The sequence below is a fragment of the Pholcus phalangioides genome, unplaced genomic scaffold, assembly GCF_987345545.1.
Source record: "Pholcus phalangioides strain wild (caught in Gottingen) unplaced genomic scaffold, Ppha-v1.0 ptg000011l_1, whole genome shotgun sequence".
NCBI classification, from domain to species: domain Eukaryota; kingdom Metazoa; phylum Arthropoda; class Arachnida; order Araneae; family Pholcidae; genus Pholcus; species Pholcus phalangioides.
Window position 1 is genome coordinate 34128411 of NW_028301604.1, and position 18959 is coordinate 34147369.

The following is an 18959-nucleotide window of genomic DNA, read 5'->3' on the forward strand; positions in this document are numbered from 1 at the left end:
GAAGCAGTGGACTAAAGACTTCTTGGGAACAATATTGGTGTCCATATGAGAAAGAACATGGCCCCCACATCATGGAGCAGGGCCCCTAGGCTGGAATCTCTGGCAGGTCCACAAATCCATAGTTTTTGCAAGGGGGCTCTATAATGAATTTATAGCAGGAATGGTGATGGAATGGTCAAGGTTACAGCAGGAACAATGATGGTTATTGTTCTGGGCTGTAACCTTGTGGGGGCCATGAAAAAAAACACCAATTTTTTTTTCTGTGAAGGAAAATTTTTACAATTATATCATCCCTTTTATTTATTTATTTTTCTGTCGCGCCGATCTTTACCGACTAGCTATAGCCAACGACAAATCGTGTAATAAGCCTATGTGGCTGAACGAGAGTTCGAGAAGATAAATCCCAATTTAGAATAGGGTCTGTGATCGATTTGGCAAATCATTCGCCATTAATTATTTTGCGACACATAGTGTGTAGTGTCGTGGCAGGGCCATACCTAGGATTTTTGCCGCCCCCACAATTCCAAAATTCTATCATTTTAAAACAGTATTTTTGTTCCCATCTAAAATGGCAGCCTCCTTAAATTTTGCCTCCTGGTGCAGTTGCCCCCCGACCCTCCATCGCGATGAGCTTGAGGTATCGATTTGCATGCCTATCTTTGCTTTGAAGTGATTCTTTAAAATGAGCAAATCTGTCAAACTATTTCGAGAAATCGCCAATAAACTATGAATTAGGCTAGGGAATTGCAGGTGACAAACATTTGGGAACCACTGGAATACGGTGACAAGCTTATAATCTAGGCAGACGATAGAGCAAATAACAAGCGTATAATATTGGACTTCAAAATATGTGAATAAGAATGTAAAATCCATTCTTGGAGAAAGGACCCGTGATTGGTCCAATGCCCTCTCCCACACTCTGCAGCAGGGCCCTAAGTTGAGATTCTTGGCGCGCACAGGCCAGGTTTTTCATGAGCCCCTGTATAGTGGGACCCACAATAGTGGAAAAGTATAATCTAATTATTTTTGGCCCCGAGCTGGAGCCCTGTCAGCCCCTACTGTGCTTCTCTGTGCAAATGTATGGGTCAGAATTGAAAAATCAGCCTTGCAGTATGTGTGCCTCCTCACAATGTGTGTTTCCTCTCCTGTGAGCAAAGTTTTTTCTAATTTTTTATTTTACCTTTGCCGATATGTTTTGCCTGTGCTCGAAAATGCAATTAGTAATGAAATTGGTTTATTCGTGCACATTTTATTTAGATGGCGGTTTCTTCTGATGCACATCGTTTCCAACTACAAACTACTGATCTTCGCAGTCGATGCCGATCGTTGAACCGATGAAACAAAGTGCTTGTCACTCACACCGCTCAACGATGTTCTAGACTGTTTTGAGCCCACTATTTCTATGCATCGCTGCACTTTAATACGCAACCCAGCCATCTTGCACATGGCCTAAAACGGTCAATAGTAGTTTTGCATCTGCAGGACGCATTTTCAACGTATGAGATCGCCCTGTGGAACTTGTTTCGGAAAGTTTAGTTGTAGGTGCAAAAGGAACTCTGATACGACAAAAACATTGCGGGGGGGGGGGGAAGAGTCTAGCATTGCTGTACGTCTGTATATATGACACCTGCAAGGGCATATGCAGGGATGAATTACATGGAATATCCATGAATTACTGAGGGTTTAGGCGATCTCACAAAATTTCTTGAGAGCATGGGGAGATATGGGGTGGGTGATCTCCCTATTGTCCCTTGTCCCCCCCCCCTTTAGTTGAAGAAAAATTTATTGGTTAAAAAGAACAAAAGAACAGTGGGGGACATTTATCCCCAGGGTAGAGAAACAACCAATATCTGCTTATGCAAGAGAGGGGGCTTATGTGGCTTCAATCCCTTAGGATCCTGTGGGGTTTTGTACTCAAATGAACTTTAAATTGATCAAAAACAAAGTTTTTATAAATTGAAAAAAAAATAATTGAGGTTTTTATTATAGGCGCGGATGAGGTTCCTTCCCCCCTCCGAAAATTAATCTAGTAAATATGTTTAGTAATATTTTTCAGGCATGTAGAATATTGATTCTGGCATGTATTATTGTAAGTCACATGCCTGAAGGGCTATGTAAATTTTTGGAGATTTGTCCAGCCCTGATCTAATACCAGAGGGAAAGAACATTTGATATTTTACCATATGCATCATAATTTTATTTATATACCCACTTGCGCCAAATCGGGGGCGTCGGAAGTATTTTGAACCAGTGGGTGCTCACACAGGCGTTTGCCGACCCCCCCCCCCCTGAAGGATATCAAAAATTGAAAACATATTTGTAAAAATAAATATAAAAAGAAACACAAATATATTTTTGTATAAATTCTGTATACCATGGATGGCTTGAGCCTCGGGACAAAAGTCTCACCATGCGAGACGACATTGGTTATGCGTCACTTTGGCATATAAGCTGCATCAGTGAAGCGATCCCGAAAATTCGCAACTGTGTTCCTAGCTAGATAAAATGCATAAAAAATTTGTTTTCTCTGAGAGATTAATGCACTATAGTTCGAGTGTTTTTACAGACATGAAACACATTTTCTCTAAATTTTTCTGCAATATATTTCTCTTTACTCCTGATTTAATACTTTTCCTTATAGCAGTGCCCTGTGCTGGTGGCACAGCCCAAGAGACATCCCTGTTTATATGCAGCTACAATATATATCTCTCTCATCATCTATTTACTCTTCGGCTCCAGTACTTGATAAATTAATTTTTTATTTCCCGTGATAAGATACTTTAATAATAATTTCTAATAATTCATTATTGAAATCTTAAACAAGGCATGGTTTTTTCTTTATAATTATATTTGCTACGAGCCTAATCTATGAAAATATTTTATTACGTAAATCTTTGAATTTATACAAAATCCTTTCAATGCATGCTTACTTGCATGTAATTATGACAGGGTTGTTTGGTTTAAACCACATGGTTTTTTTAAAAAAAAACAGTTTGGTTTTTTTCAAAAAATCAAAAGTGGTGTAAATATAATTTTTTCCTTGAAAAATATCATAGTGGTTCATTATTAGCCAAAATTTTTCATTTCTACCACATTTTATATTCTTGGGGTACATTCTGATGATATATCTTTAAATGGCATAAGATGGTATAAGTGGTTTTTTTTCATAAAGTCTCAAAAGTGCCTTGAATATATATATATTTTTTCATATGAAGTATCTTAGTTATTTAAAGTGATAAACAGAAGCCAAAATTTCTCATTCTTACCACATTTTCTAAGCTATGGCTAAATTCTGACGCTCTATCTTTAGCAAATTCATGAATAAAGATTGCATCACACATCTAAATGTAGTGGTGTATTATCTCACAGGGTTTCTTTTTCCCTTCACAAAGAAGCAGCAGTAGTGACACCATCATGGTAGTGGCAGGTGTTCCTATAATCCAATAAAGACACCAGCTGTCCCTAAAGGATAAAGACCAATGTACACACTACATTACCTCACAGACATTTTCATTTTCCAGACCTGCCAACTCTCCCGATTTAGGTGGGAGACTCCGGATTTTTCATCCTTCCTCCCGCTCTCCGGATTTGTTAAAATTTCTCTGGATTTTGGCAGAAAATTAGATTTTATGCGAGCTTTCACGTTGCCGTGGCGTTAATGATTACCATCGTCGTTAGGGAAAACACCCATAGAAGACAGCCGTGGTCATTTCCATCGAGAGAGCAGCCTTAAAAAAATCTGTTACCGCATTTAAGCAACTGGCAAAGACGCGACTTCGTTTTCGTAGCGTTTATCGGCAATCATTTATCAGGGGCATGACCTTGGTTGCCGAAATTCCTGTATAATTTTTATTGTATTCCATTAACAGCCGTGCGGTAAACACGTTTTTTCGTCGGCAGCTTTGTAATTTGAGTTTTTTTTAATTGTTTCTTCCGATTAAACGTGTTCAGAAAGAAAATATAAAACTTTAAGCTATAATAAAGCTAAAATATAAAACTTTTAAGAATTCATATACCCAAGATAGAATCACTGATAGCATTCAAGAAAGGAATGTAGATGTGATTTCTCTATTCTGCATGGAAAGACTAATATGGAATTATATTCTGCTCAGGGGCAATGCAGAACCTGCCTTGGGGGGGGGGGGAATGTAACTTTTTCTTAATTGATTAAAAAAAATATATATATATATATATATATTTTTGTGAATTTTTTTTTTCGTTCGAGTCTGTGAGTGCTGGGGGGTGGCCCTCGGGAGAATCTCCGGATTTCTGGATTTCAAAAGTTGGCACGTCTGCATTTTCTTTCCCACAAGAAGTAGCACATCTACTGTATATCTCCCAGTCTTAATATATATATTCAGTCGTTTTTTTTATACCTTCACCATTAAGCCCAGTTAATCAAGGTTCTACTGTATAGTAGTAACAGATTTATGAAAAATAATCAGCTATATACAGGGTGATTATAATTAAGGTTTTGATTCCAAAACTATACAGTAAGTACTGGTCAGAATGACTTGAAAATTGGCATGGATACTCCTGAAGCAATGGCGGTTCTTGTGCAAAATGTGCAAGTAGATGATGCTGTACTTGGCCAGCAGTACAATCTGTTTTATGCAACCATATCATTTCGGCACTTCCACAGCATGAGTGTGTGGATAGAACAACTTCTATCAAGATGCACATTGCAATACCAGCAAAGCAGCTGCTGAAGACCCATTTTGACAATAACAGGATGCAACTTAACCCTTGACTCTTCTGGCTGTGGGGGTACCTCAAAATCTTATGAACAGTGGTCAGATTGCAAACTTTGGTGAATTGCAATCTCCAGCACATCCCTTATATGTTAGAAGTTCCTCAGGAATATTAACATGGGGGCGCGTTTTGTTTAATAAAGGTGAATTGCAAGCACATCCACTTCATGGCCATGTCATACTCTGATCTGTTGTTGAACAAGAGTTTTTGTGCTTTCACCTCATAGCCAGAACACGGTGGACAACATATTTAACATTTCTTGAGTAAGTTGTTGTTATTTGTTCAATTACTACTTTTTTTTGTGATGTTTCTGTGGTGATGCTAGTGCTGGTGGATGTCAAATGGTCCTGGTCGGTTGATCCGGACATCCACGGGAGCAATCATTTTCCTTGCAACGTATGTCTTTATCTGCCAAGGAACAAAACAGTTTCAAACAACTATTTATTTCTATTATTACAAATTAAAACATTAGTTAAGACATCAATTCAAGGGCAAACCCTTCACTAGTAGGAAAATCGCAAAGTATACTTATGGTGAAGCAACTAGGACGCAAGTGACACTCAGCTATGGTCTTCAAGAAACGATGCTCGACCACAGATGTCTGTAGAGTCACACATAGAACTCGGCAACGAACCCAAGGCGTCGACGAGGCAGATCAAGGACGTCGACAGAGCCACACTTGGTCTTCACCGATCAAGCAGTAGAAGTCAGATGACGGATATCGTGACGAACCCAGGGCGTTGATGAGGTGATACTAGATCACGAACACCGGTAAAACCACACAAGGTATTCAGCGATCAAGTGGTGGAGTCCAGTTAACGGATACCTCGACGAACCCAGGGGGTTGACGAAGACGCGTCATTAGATTGCGGACATCGGCATGCTGCACGTGGATTTCGGTATTAAGATTAGTAAAAGAGGTATTAAAATCGAGAACAGACACCACGCATCCCTGAACGGCATTCTTGGAGAGCAACTGACGGGAACTTGCGTGGCGGGAACATCGGACCAGCCGAGTTGTTCGGATGATTTGAGATTTTAGCGCTACATGAGACTGAAGGCTGATTTGAAGCACGGACGTGATTATATATAGCTCTCAAATCACTAAGCATGCAAATGAGGAGTAACGCACATGTGCCCCCATCGACATCGGCGTTCCAAGCGGCAAGTTCGGAAACTAGTTTCCCTTCCTTCCTAAAACAGTTCGTAACACATCGGCACCGAAAACGTCCAAACAAAACAAACTAAAGTTTGTTTAGTCGACAGAAAATAATTATAAACATACAGTATATGATAGAAATAACACAAACTCAATAATAAAACATAACACATGCACTACCATTACATCAGGGGTAAAGGTCAGGCAAGCGTCAACTAGGCCATGTTACATCCTCTAGTGGTTAAGTGCCTTGATCGATGTCATAGCATACCTGAGGGATCTCCCAGGTGGAAGCTTGTGGCCGCCCGTTGGGCTGACTTCACGATAAAGGCAGAAATCACGGAGGATATGGTCTCGCAACCCGACGTCGACCTTGTGACCAGTTGCATGATCTGTGCAGCAAATGAAACAATTCCGAAAATCTCCTCGAAACTTCCTGAATTTCCTAAACCTTGGTGGAACCACGAATATAGTCTTACAATTGAAGCACAAAAGAAAGCATGGAGTAGGTTCCGGCGGTACCCTACCCATGATAATAAGTTGGCATTTTTAAAAGTGAAGGCGATAGCGAGAAGAACCAGGCGCCGGGCTCAACGTGAGTCCTGGTGAACGTTTACGACGGGAATCAATTCATCATGTTCATTCAAAATCATTTGGGACCGGATCCGAAAAATCAATGGTCATTATCAGTCTCATCCCATCACCATTTTAAATACCAATGGCACTATCATCAGCGGTGTGCGGGATATTGCGGACACCATGAGGGCACTTGTAGAAGAAATACAAATAGACATCAGTCGTGTGAGCATGGTAGCAGTTTCTGCCAGATGTCTCTCTATCATTATCATCATACTCTGGAGCCACCACAGCAGATGTCATATATCGACTGATATTCTTTAGGCACAGGGGTAGGTACAATAGGTACTTCCCCATATATACCGATGGCTCCAAGAGCCTTGGGTATACTGGTTGTGCCTACATCTGCTGTGAAGAAACACCTTTCAAACTTCCCGACACATTCTCTATTTATTCGGCAGAACTGTACGCAATTCTTCAGGCTCTACGTCATATACGGCGCAAACACCACAGACGATGCATCATTTATAGCGACTCTCTCAGCGCATTGCAAGCACTGTGTTCCTGTATATTTCACGCTCATTCATTCATTCATGCCATCTTTCATGAATTATCCATCACGGTACCACAGTAAAATTTCACTGGGTACCAGGTCATGCAGGAATACTGGGCAACGAAAAAGCAGACACCGCAGCTCGAATAACAACCAACATTGATAATAGCCTTTTGGTACCTGCCAGTGACCACTTCTCAATCCTCCGGGAAGTGGTGCGGTCATTGGCGTTCGAGCTTCAGGACCAACCGAAAGGAGGAAGTTCTGCTTGCCTGGTTACGCATAGGACACAGTCACCTCACACAATCATATCTATTATTAGGAGAGAGTCAACCAGATTGCCCTCATTGTCAAAGTCCATTGACAATTGCTCATGCTTTTACTTGTTCACATCATCGTCATCATTTTACGACCGCTTTTGGTCAGAATCATCTTTCGCTTCGTGACATTTTATCGGACCATTGCGATGCATCTCACATTTTCAAATTCATCAAAACCATTGGTTTTTACAAAAAATTATAGTTATTTACAATCCATGTCAGTGTTTTACGTTTTAAGCATAGTTTTACTTTCTGGACTTGACAAGTATGGGTTTCATTTTGTTTTTAATTAATCATTTGTTTTGGCGCATTTTGACCTTATTGGTCCTTGCTTGCGCCAATAAACCCAAAATCTAATCTAATCGAAAAAATCGTTCTTATTACCCAAGCTCCTGGCAATTTATTAGCACACATTTTAATTATGAACTTTTAATTATCGTGATCATGTGAGGGAGGGCAGTTGTTAGGCAGTAATGCTGTTTTTCTTTTCCCATGATCACACATCTAAATCTTATGTTTATCTGCTTGCGCAGAGTATAAAGATTTTTTTCTTACCTTTTTTTTTTCTTCCCTCTGATCTGACATCACTATCTTTATTTTTGAATACAACGCCAAGTAAGCCTGTTTTCATTGGTTGTGTAGTCCGCAGCACCAGGTGGGCGGATTACTAAATGAAGTTTATTGTTTGTACTTACTTTATGCTTGCCGTAAATAAACCCGGCTTTTTTTTAACCTCATAGCCTGACCTGACTCGGAATTTTTGATTTTAAATTTAATGACTGAATAAGAGGTTTATTATAAATTGATAGCCCAGTTGCGTATAGCATATACATTAAATCAGTTGGCTTTGCTTTGATGCTGGAGGTTACGCCCCCGTATCTCCATCCATGCCAAGACATCGTAAAAAATACTTTTTATTTTTCGATTTTTTCAAACAGTGACAACGTATATTTTATTTCATCGATAATTGCTTTGATTGTGATAACTCATCTAGTGATTCAAAATATTACGAATAGCACAATACTTCTTCCATTATTAACATGCCAATCCTTTGAATCCAGTTTTTCCCGTAATGAACAAAATTAAAAATTAAAACTGTCATATCTAGAATCCTTAGACGATGCTTCAAGACAGTTCCTTTCTAAAATCCTTAGACGATGCTTCAAGACAGTTCCTTTCTAAAATTTTACTACCTAAAGAAGAAAATATTGTACAAAAGCATCAAGCACAGATATATAATTAACTTTTGTTTCGGGATTATTTTTTTTGTTGCATGTCTATAATTAAGTTATTAAAATTGTACTTTTTAAAATTTTTATTTAAGTGTGCCATGGAAGTTCAGCTGTAGATTCAAGTGTGCTATAAGATGAAAGGGGTGAAAAACTGATTTACTTTTTCTGCTTTTCGAGAAAGATGGAATGCTTCTTTATAAAAAGTAGCCAGCCTGAAACGATCGATCAAAATATCAGTTTTCTTTTATTTTAATGTACTATTATCATTAAAGATGATGATTTATGTTTTTGTAATGACATATTTCTTTTCTTTCAGAGCATTCTTGGTGATTTTAATAAAGAACATGAAGAATTTGTTAGTAGCAAAGCATCAAAATCAAAATCAAGTGTTTTAGCTGTGCCTCCCTGGGTTGGATGTGAAGATGAAGAAAATATCAAGCAACAGATTCTTATGCTGTCTTCAGTAAGTTTTCAAAATCAAATAAATTTTCTTCATCTACAACAGATATATAACTTTCAAATCAAAACTGTGAGAAATGATTTTAATAGACAATTACGTCACAGACATAGAAAAGAATGTGAAATACAATTTATGTATAATACTGATTGAAAATTTTTTTTTTTGGTTGAAGATGTTACCAGTTTGAAGAAATTTCGAATAAATCTAAGTTATAAATACCACAGTTAAATTACAATATATATAACTGAATGTGATGCTGAAGTAAACAATGTATAAATAACTGAATGATGAATTTTTGGAAGAAAAATTCTTATGGCTTCCGTGGGACATTGAACCACCCACCCACCCCCCCCCTATCAAATTAGACAAGTGCACTGGATGGACCATGATGCCACCAAAACAATGATATTTCCTTAGAACATAGGTTTCGGAGATGCCACTGGGTTCTGAACAACCTGGGTCTCGGGGCCCAGGTTGTTGAGAAAAACCGGGTCCCTCCTAAATGCAATTACTTTTTGGTTTTCCTTTACACCGGTTTCTTATACACTGGTTCTAATGTGAATAAAATTTATCTTTCATGCTTAGAAACCCTTTTTCACACACTTATTTATATAACACTCACATAAGTCTAATTGAAAAAGTTTAGTTTATACCATTTCAACTCGTTGTACTTACCTTCGTTGAGTATCATTCTGGCTTAAGTATAATTATTACAAAGTCATTAAAAATGTTTCATTATGCTGCTTCTGGAACAACATGAGATTATGAAGCTGAGATAATACAAAAGAATGTACAACACATCAAAAGAATAAAGTTTAAACAAATCATATTTAATAACTTCAGCATAATAAAAAAAACTATTATACAAATAGAAGAAAGGGATGAAATATGCATACACAGATAATGCAATATTCATTCAGATTTACAATACATATATATTGAAAAGCAAATAATATACTACAATATACACAACGTGATGATAAAATATACAATTATATATATATATATATGTATACATTTCTAATATTGACAGATATTCAATCCAATGATCCTCCTGATCTACTTTTTATTTTAAAAAACAATTCATTAGCTCTTTCAATGATAGTTTCTGCTTCACTTAAAACTGGTCCCTGCAGATCTATCATCATTAATTTCGGTAGGTTTTCTTCATTCAGCCTGCTACAAATGCATGTTTTGATTCTCTTCATAGCAGAGAAACCTCTCTCAGCATCAGCTGAACTCACCGGCAAAACTGCATATATTTTTTCCAGTTTCACAAACTCACGAAAATCTGTTTCATATTCTGTAATAATTTTCTTGAGATACTCACTCATGGTGAGATTTCAAAAATTTACTTCAAGTTGCTTAAAGTGCTTAAAATCTGCTAGGGCAGCATTAGCATCAATTAATGTGTTGAAGTGGAGAAGAACGGTATTCAACGCATCCTCCAAATAGGTGGAAAGCTATGATTTGTCTGGGTAATTTTTCGGATCAAAAATTATGCTTGGGCTTTTCAAGATCTCTAAGGATTTTTCTGGAAATCTGCTGTGTAGGTTTTCTACCACAGCAGATATGAATCTTGGCTTGATACCGCCACATTTCGGTATTTGGAATATTTCAATCCCCTGATACATTGTACATCTATTTTCAGTGACACAATAATTTTCGTATTGAGCCTCATTTCTACATTTGGTGATTTCAAGGTCTTCCATAGTGCTAATGCAACTTTTTACCATTGGCCCAATTTATGAAAACATAACATTTTGTGCTTGAAAAAGAGATAACTTTTTTACAGGCTCCAAGACATCTAATGTTATAGCCAGTAAATATAGGAAAGTTGGGTCTCATTTTTGCTAGCAAACCTTTTGCTTTTACTGAATTTATATCGGTTTGCTTTTCAGCAATATGCTCCAAGGATTGTATTATAGACGTATAATAGCATTTCACCACTGCTTTGACAGCATTATACAATGAAAGCCAATGAATTTTTTTGGGTTTTTTCAAAGTTATGTCAGGATCGTGATTTATTTCTGTAATCTGGCGCAAAACAGATTCTCTCACCGAGCTATCATCGAAGAAATGATACAGTTGCGAAATAGTTATTTCAAGCTGCTTTATTTCAGCTTATTTTCTTGCTGCCTGTGAGAGAACCAAAGAAACCCCATGAGTAGCGCAATGTATTTGAATGAGGCATGCGGCTCCTGCTTCTTTCAGCTTGACTGCTGCACCACCTTTGTGGCCCGTCATTACAGCAGCCCCATCAGTTCCCATGCCAACAGTTTTATTTACATTCAAATCAAATTGCGAATAGTTTCCAAAAGTCCTTGCTCTATAGTTCCTGATTTGCCATCATTGATGTCAATTATATCAGCAAAAGTAGTGCGTGCTGTTCCGTATGTGTCAATATACCTAAAATATACAATGAGTTGCTTAAAATTGCATACATCGCATGATTCATCACAAATTAGTCCCAGAACATCTGATTTCTTAAATGCCTCACATATATACTCTGTAACGGCTTGTGAAAAGCAGTTGAACATTTGGGCCACAAGAGCTCTGTGATTATAGGTCCCATTTGGAAAATCAACATTGTAACGAATCTATTTTCCCAGTATGGATATTTTTTACTAACTCTCTGTGGCCTTACAGCACCTAATGCGTTTTGTTTGTTTATACGTTGTTAAAAGAAGTTGAGAATAGAAAATCTATCTTCCAAGAGAAGAGAACGTGAGTTGGAATGTGGCTTCCGTTCTGTACGGTTGTCTGTTTTGAGTGTGCTTCGAAATAAAGGCTTCTTCTTTAAGTTCCGCAGTTTCCCTGCTTTAATTGGACACCCCTCCAATATCAAGGGTTTAGAACTATTCCGCCATCTCCCGGGAAAGAGACGCACCTCCTACACGACGTCCCCTTATAAAACTGGCGCCCAACGTGGGGCTCGAACTCAAGGCAGTACGAAACGGACATTCGAACTCGGTTGTGAGGTTCCTGATAGTGCCTAGAAGAAATGGCTTACCTGGCCAAAGGTAAGAAACGTGATTTGATCCTACTCGCTCTAGAATTAGGAGAGGAAGTTCCGAATGATTCGCGTGTAGTAGATCTCAAGCATATAATAACAAAGTCCTCCGGTTATGAGGAAGAATTCGTGAAAGCCCTGCTGGCTACTATTATCGGAGAAAGAGAGGGAGAAGAAGAATGAGCCCGAATAGCCGAAGAAAGAGAGAAAGAACGAATCGCACTAGAATGTTCGTTTGAACTTGAAAAGATGCGGTTGCAGCTCGAGTTTCAACGACTCTCGCAACCGGCAGAAGAGTCATCCGTGGCTCTCATCGATCAGCCCAAGTTCGACGTGAAGAGGTTGATCCCGAATTTCCATCCGAATGAAGATGATATGTCGCTATTCCTAAAGTTGTTTGAAAGACAGCTAAAATTCTTGAAAGTGGAGAAGGTGAACTGGGTTGCGTATCTGCTGGGAGTTTTGCCGAATGAAGTTGCTAAGCTTATTGCTCGAGAACCTGAAGATGAGGCCCATGATTACGACCACATCCGCGAGGTTCTCTTACGCCGTTTCAAGCTGAGTGCGGAAAGGTTCCGGCAGCTCTTCTCTACTCACAGAAAAGCACCTGGAAGTACCTGGAAGGACTATCATTTCGAGATCCAAAGTTACTTTGAAGGCTGGCTGTCCGAACTGAACATTGGAAACTTTGACGAGCTGAAAGATCTGATGATTTCGAATCAGATGAAGAAGAGGATCCCACCTGAAGTTAAAGAACATTTTCTGGATGTTTGGAGCGAGTGGACTACCCCTGAAGAGATCGTGGAGAAGCTGGATGCTTATGATAACCTTCGAAACAAAAAGAGCGAGATCCAATATGAGAGGAAGAGGTTGCAGTCAAAGCAACATGAACCCCTTAGGTCCCCAGTGCGACAAAGAGACTTTCATTCTAATCAACGTGCGAATCCGGAATCGGAAGATGCAGGACGTCATCCTGTCTTAAGATGTTATGGTTGTGGGGAACCTGGTGTTACCAACTCCCGATGCCGAACGTGTAATCCTCCAACGGATAGACCAGGACCCAGTGTCAACGCTTTGGACTTATACAGTTTATCATCCCATCCTAATATGGAATCGAAAGATGCCAGTAGCAGTCATATCCGAAGATGTTACGGATGCGGAGAACCTGGTGTCGTCAAGTCCCGATGTCGAACGTGCAATCCTGCTACGATCACCCCAGAAGTTAGTGTCGACGCCTTGGCTTTTTACAGTTTCTCAACTGAGAGACGTCAAAGAAATGCTATCGAAGTCATGATCTGTCATAAGCGTGGAGCAGTGTGTGCTGACACGGGTGCCACACATTCAGTGGCAGGGGAGAAGCTATACCATCTCCTACAAGAACATGGCTTGCCCTTTTCCCGCAAGACTATTGTTATGAGACTAGCCGATGGATATGCTCGTAGAGCCGAAGTCCTAACAACGACTGTGGACATCAACGTCCAAGGTAAAATGGTTCCCACCGAGTTGATGGTGCTTCCACACGCCAGAGAAAGCCGAACCCTTCTCGGTATGGACTTTCTCGGAGATGCCGGGATCGTCCTGGACGTTCAGCAAGGAAAGTGGTACTTCTCTGAAGCTCCTGAGACGCGATATCCGTTCATCGAGAGCCCATCGGAAAACAGTGCACTCCTGCTGGCACTACCTGCTGAATCACCCTCATATCGACTTCGTGAAGATGAAGGTACCCACCTCACCCATCAGCAACGGGAAGTCCTTGATTCTCTCCTTGAAAAGTATCAGAGATGTTTCAAACCAGGGGGAGAACCGACCCCTAAGGGGACGTCGCGTTGAAGGTGCGTCTCTTTTCCGTGAGGTGGCGGAATATCCCCAAGCTCTTGATATTGGAGGGGGTGTCCAATTTATACACGAAACTACGGAACTTAACGAAGAAGCCTTTATTTTGAAGCACACTCAAAACAGACAACCATACAGAACGGAAGCCACATTCCAACTCACGTTCTCTTCTCCTGGAAGATAGATTTTCTCTTCTCAACTTCTTTTAACAACGTATAAACAAACAAAACGCATTAGGTGCTGTAAGGCCACAGAGAGTTAGTAAAAATATCCATACTGGGAAAATAGATTCGTTACAATCTCCCTCTCTGGCTCCGACGACGTCTCGGCGAGGAGCCAGTAACAGCCATCTTTCCTTTGGGAGTAGTTTCCGACGAACAGAACGGGAAGCTCTGGGCAACTGCTGACACTCTTGTCTCAGGTCGAAGTTCAGTCCTCGAGTCACACCGGTTCTGAGGACGTCGACTAGGGTTAGCTGTCATTTTGGGTGGACGGCCTCTTGGTTTCAGAGGGGACACGGGCGTAGTCTCAGTGCCTCGGAAAGGTGTCAAGGCCGATATATGGTAGGTTCCGATAGGTTTGGTGGGCTTTTCTAGACTTGAAACCACATACGATGTAGGAGATTTCTGCGTCAAAATGAGATAAGGGCCATCTCTCTTCGGCATGAATTTGGAGGTTAACTTTTTCTTAGCATTGCTGATGGAATGCAAAGATACCCATACTTTGTCACCAGGGTCTAGAAACAGTTGACGACGATTCTGATCATAATATTTCTTGCGCTGGTCTTGCTTCATCTCGACCCGATCCCTTACATAGTTTGTAATCGATGCGAAACGCTTCAAGTAAGGAGTGATTTCAGATACGAAGTTGTCACTTCCCACCACCGTCCGCAAATCTTGAACTACGTCGTCCATGGACCTCATTTCTCGTCCAAATTGTAAAAACGCAGCGGTACAACCAGTAGAGTCGCATTTGGCAGTGTTCATGGCAAAGCGAATGACTGGGAGTTTGGAGTCCCAGTTATCGTGTGTATCCCCAACAAGAATTGCTAGTCGAGGCTTCAAATCTCGATTCTTCCTCTCCACCGGGTTAGCTTGAGGAAAGTATACTGGGTTAATGTTGTGGTCTATCTTTAACGTGTAGCACACTTGTTGTAGAACCGAGCTAATGAATTGCGGTCCATTGTCACTTATAATCCGCCGTGGTATCCCATACCGCATGAACACTTCTTCGATCAGGACGGAGGCACACTCACGAGCAGTAGCTCGGTCGAGGGCAAACAATTCAACCCATTTAGTGGCACAATCTTCGACAATGAAGATCCACTGTTTACCGGTTTCGGTCTTGGGTAATGGTCCAAACAAGTCAATAGAGATGATCTCAAAGCGCTGAGAATACACGGGAGTTCGAAGTAGTCCAGCCGGCTTCTGATTCGTTGCTTTGTAACGGGCACATTCAGGACAGTTCTTCACATAGTCAGCGATGTATCTTCGCATGCCAGTCCAGTAGTAGCGCTTTGCAATCCTATGATAAGTTCCTTCTTCCCCATAGTGTCCAGCTGCTGGATCATCATGGTGATACCGAAGTATGGATTCACGCTCGTTGTTCGGTATGACCAATTGGGCCTCTTCTGAGTCGGCATCTGGGGCATATCTGTAAAGCACTCCTTGGTTCAACACGAATCCACGTTCTGTCCAGTTCGCGTAATCTTCAGTTTTCCGGGTAGATTCAAAGCTTTGAATAATTTTCCTCAAATCTTCGTCGCCAAGTTGGGACTCTCGAATAGTTCTAGGAGTTCTTGCTGGTAGGTCAGCCACAAATATATTCAAAACTTCGCGAGAATTCACTTCAGCACAGACTGGGCGTGACAACATATCAGCTATACTATTCACTTTTCCAGGTATATACTGTACTTTCAGGTTGAAAGATTGTAATTCCAGCGCCCATCTTGCAAGTCTTCCCGATGGCGATTTGAGATTGAGAAGCCACTTCAATGGTTGATGGTCGGACGCTACCGTTATTTCCGCTCCTTCAACATAGCCACGAAATTTCTTTAAGGCCCAGACTACAGCAAGAGCCTCCCTCTCCGTCGTAGAATAGTTTTGTTCCGCTGCTGTGAGAAGTCTGCTAGCATACTCGATAGGGTGTTCATCCGACCCTTGGCTTTGGAGTAACACAGCTCCAAGGGCATAGTTGCTTGCATCAGTGCGAATAATATATGGTATGGTTCCATCAGCCTGTTTCAACACAGGAGGGCTGGTCAGCCTCTTTTTAAGGGTCTCGAAGGCCTGTTGCTGGAGGGTTTCCCAATGCCACTGAACCTTCTTGTTTGTCAGATCACTGAGTGGACGAGAAATTTCGGCAAAATCCCGTATGTATCTACGGAACCAGGAGCATGTCTGAAGGAAGGATTGTAGCTCCTTGATGTTCCTTGGTGGGGGAATTTTTTGAATTGAAGAGACCTTGTCGGGATCTACTTCGATACCCTCAGAAGTAATCCAAAATCCTAGATATTTTACACGAGAGCACGCGAACTGACATTTCTCTCTGTTCGCATGAAGTTTGAAGACAAGGAGCCTTTCAAAAACAGCTTGTAGATCTGCACAGTGTTGCTCAAACATATCTGACAAGATTATGATGTCATCAAGATAAGTGAGAGTAAGAATGTCTCCAAGTCCACTTCTGAATCGATCTATTAGCCTCTGGAAGGTGGCAGGAGCATTTCGCAACCCAAACGGCATTTGTAGATATCTGTAAGTACCAAAAGGACACACAAAAGCCGTTTTGTCTTGGTCAGCGGGATGCATCTTCACCTGGTGATAGCCTGATCGGAGGTCAATAGTTGTCATGAAGGATTTAGGTCGAGCCTCATGGAGCAGGTCGTTCATTCGTGGAAGAGGATAAGAGTCAGCAACGGTGATGGCATTGAGTTTCCTGTAGTCGACGCACAAGCGAATTGTACCATTAGGCTTGGGGATGAGTACCACGGGGGACGCATATGGGGATTCGCATTCCTCAATTATCCCCTCAGCCAAGAGCTTGTCGATTTCTTGTTTCAGAATCTCTTTTTTGGTGGGATTCATTTTGTATGGAGGAACAGCTACAGACATATGGTCACCTGTGTTGATGTGGTGTTCGATGAAAGGGGTCGGTTCTCCCCCTGGTTTGAAACATCTCTGATACTTTTCAAGGAGAGAATCAAGGACTTCACGTTGCTGATGGGTGAGGTGGGTACCTTCATCTTCACGAAGTCGATATGAGGGTGATTCAGCAGGTAGTGCCAGCAGGAGTGCACTGTTTTCCGATGGGCTCTCGATGAACGGATATCGCGTCTCAGGAGCTTCAGAGAAGTACCACTTTCCTTGCTGAACGTCCAGGACGATCCCGGCATCTCCGAGAAAGTCCATACCGAGAAGGGTTCGGTTTTCTCTGGCGTGTGGAAGCACCATCAACTCGGTGGGAACCATTTTACCTTGGACGTTGATGTCCACAGTCGTTGTTAGGACTTCGGCTCTACGAGCATATCCATCGGCTAGTCTCATAACAATAGTCTTGCGGGAAAAGGGCAAGCCATGTTCTTGTAGGAGATGGTATAGCTTCTCCCCTGCCACTGAATGTGTGGCACCCGTGTCAGCACACACTGCTCCATGCTTATGACAGATCATGACTTCGATAGCATTTCTTTGACGTCTCTCAGTTGAGAAACTGTAAAAGGCCAAGGCGTCGACACTAACTTCTGGGGTGTTCGTAGCAGGATTACACGTTCGACATCGGGACTTGACGACACCAGGTTCTCCGCATCCGTAACATTTTAGGATATGACTGCTACTGGCATCTTTCGATTCCATATTAGGATGGGATGATAAACTGTATAAGTCCAAAGCGTTGACACTGGGTCCTGGTCTATCCGTTGGAGGATTACACGTTCGGCATCGGGAGTTGGTAACACCAGGTTCCCCACAACCATAACATCTTAAGACAGGATGACGTCCTGCATCTTCCGATTCCGGATTCGCACATTGATTAGAATGAAAGTCTCTTTGTCGCACTGGGGACCTAAGGGGTTCATGTTGCTTTGACTGCAACCTCTTCCTCTCATATTGGATCTCGCTCTTTTTGTTTCGAAGGTTATCATAAGCATCAAGCTTCTCCACGATTTCATCAGGGGTAGTCCACTCACTCCAAACATCCAGAAAATGTTCTTTAACTTCAGGTGGGATCCTCTTCTTCATCTGATCCGAAATCATCAGATCTTTCAGCTCGTCAAAGTTGCTGATGTTCAGTTCGGACAGCCAGCCTTCGAAATAACTTTGGATCTCAAAGTGATAGTCCTTCCAGGTACTTCCAGGGGATTTTCTGTGCGTAGAGAAGAGCTGCCGGAACCTTTCCGCACTCAGCTTGAAACGGCGTAAGAGAACCTCGCGGATGTGGTCGTAATCATGGGCCTTATCTTCAGGTTCTCGAGCAATAAGCTTAGCAACTTCATTCGGCAAAACTCCCAGCAGATACGCAACCCAGTTCACCTTCTCCACTTTCAAGAATTTTAGCTGTCTTTCAAACAACTTTAGGAATAGCGACATATCATCTTCATTCGGATGGAAATTCGGGATCAACCTCTTCACGTCGAACTTGGGCTGATCGATGAGAGCCACGGATGACTCTTCTGCCGGTTGCGAGAGTCGTTGAAACTCGAGCTGCAACCGCATCTTTTCAAGTTCAAACGAACATTCTAGTGCGATTCGTTCTTTCTCTCTTTCTTCGGCTATTCTGGCTCATTCTTCTTCTCCCTCTCTTTCTCCGATAATAGTAGCCAGCAGGGCTTTCACGAATTCTTCCTCATAACCGGAGGACTTTGTTATTATATGCTTGAGATCTACTACACGCGAATCATTCGGAACTTCCTCTCCTAATTCTAGAGCGAGTAGGATCAAATCACGTTTCTTACCTTTGGCCAGGTAAGCCATTTCTTCTAGGCACTATCAGGAACCTCACAACCGAGTTCGAATGTCCGTTTCGTACTGCCTTGAGTTCGAGCCACGACGTTGGGCGCCAGTTTTATAA

The 18959-nt window shown here is 41.3% G+C and overlaps 1 protein-coding gene across 1 annotated transcript in view; it reads left to right on the forward strand.

The window, feature by feature from the left end:
• The window catches only part of Sap47 (Synapse-associated protein 47kD), a 163868-nt gene that overhangs the window by 34564 nt on the left and 110345 nt on the right, over positions 1-18959 (forward strand). Inside the window, exon 3 of the mRNA XM_089239499.1 lies at positions 8909-9055. Coding sequence (XP_089095625.1) covers positions 8909-9055 — 147 coding nt within the window. The remainder of the gene's footprint in view (positions 1-8908; positions 9056-18959) is intronic.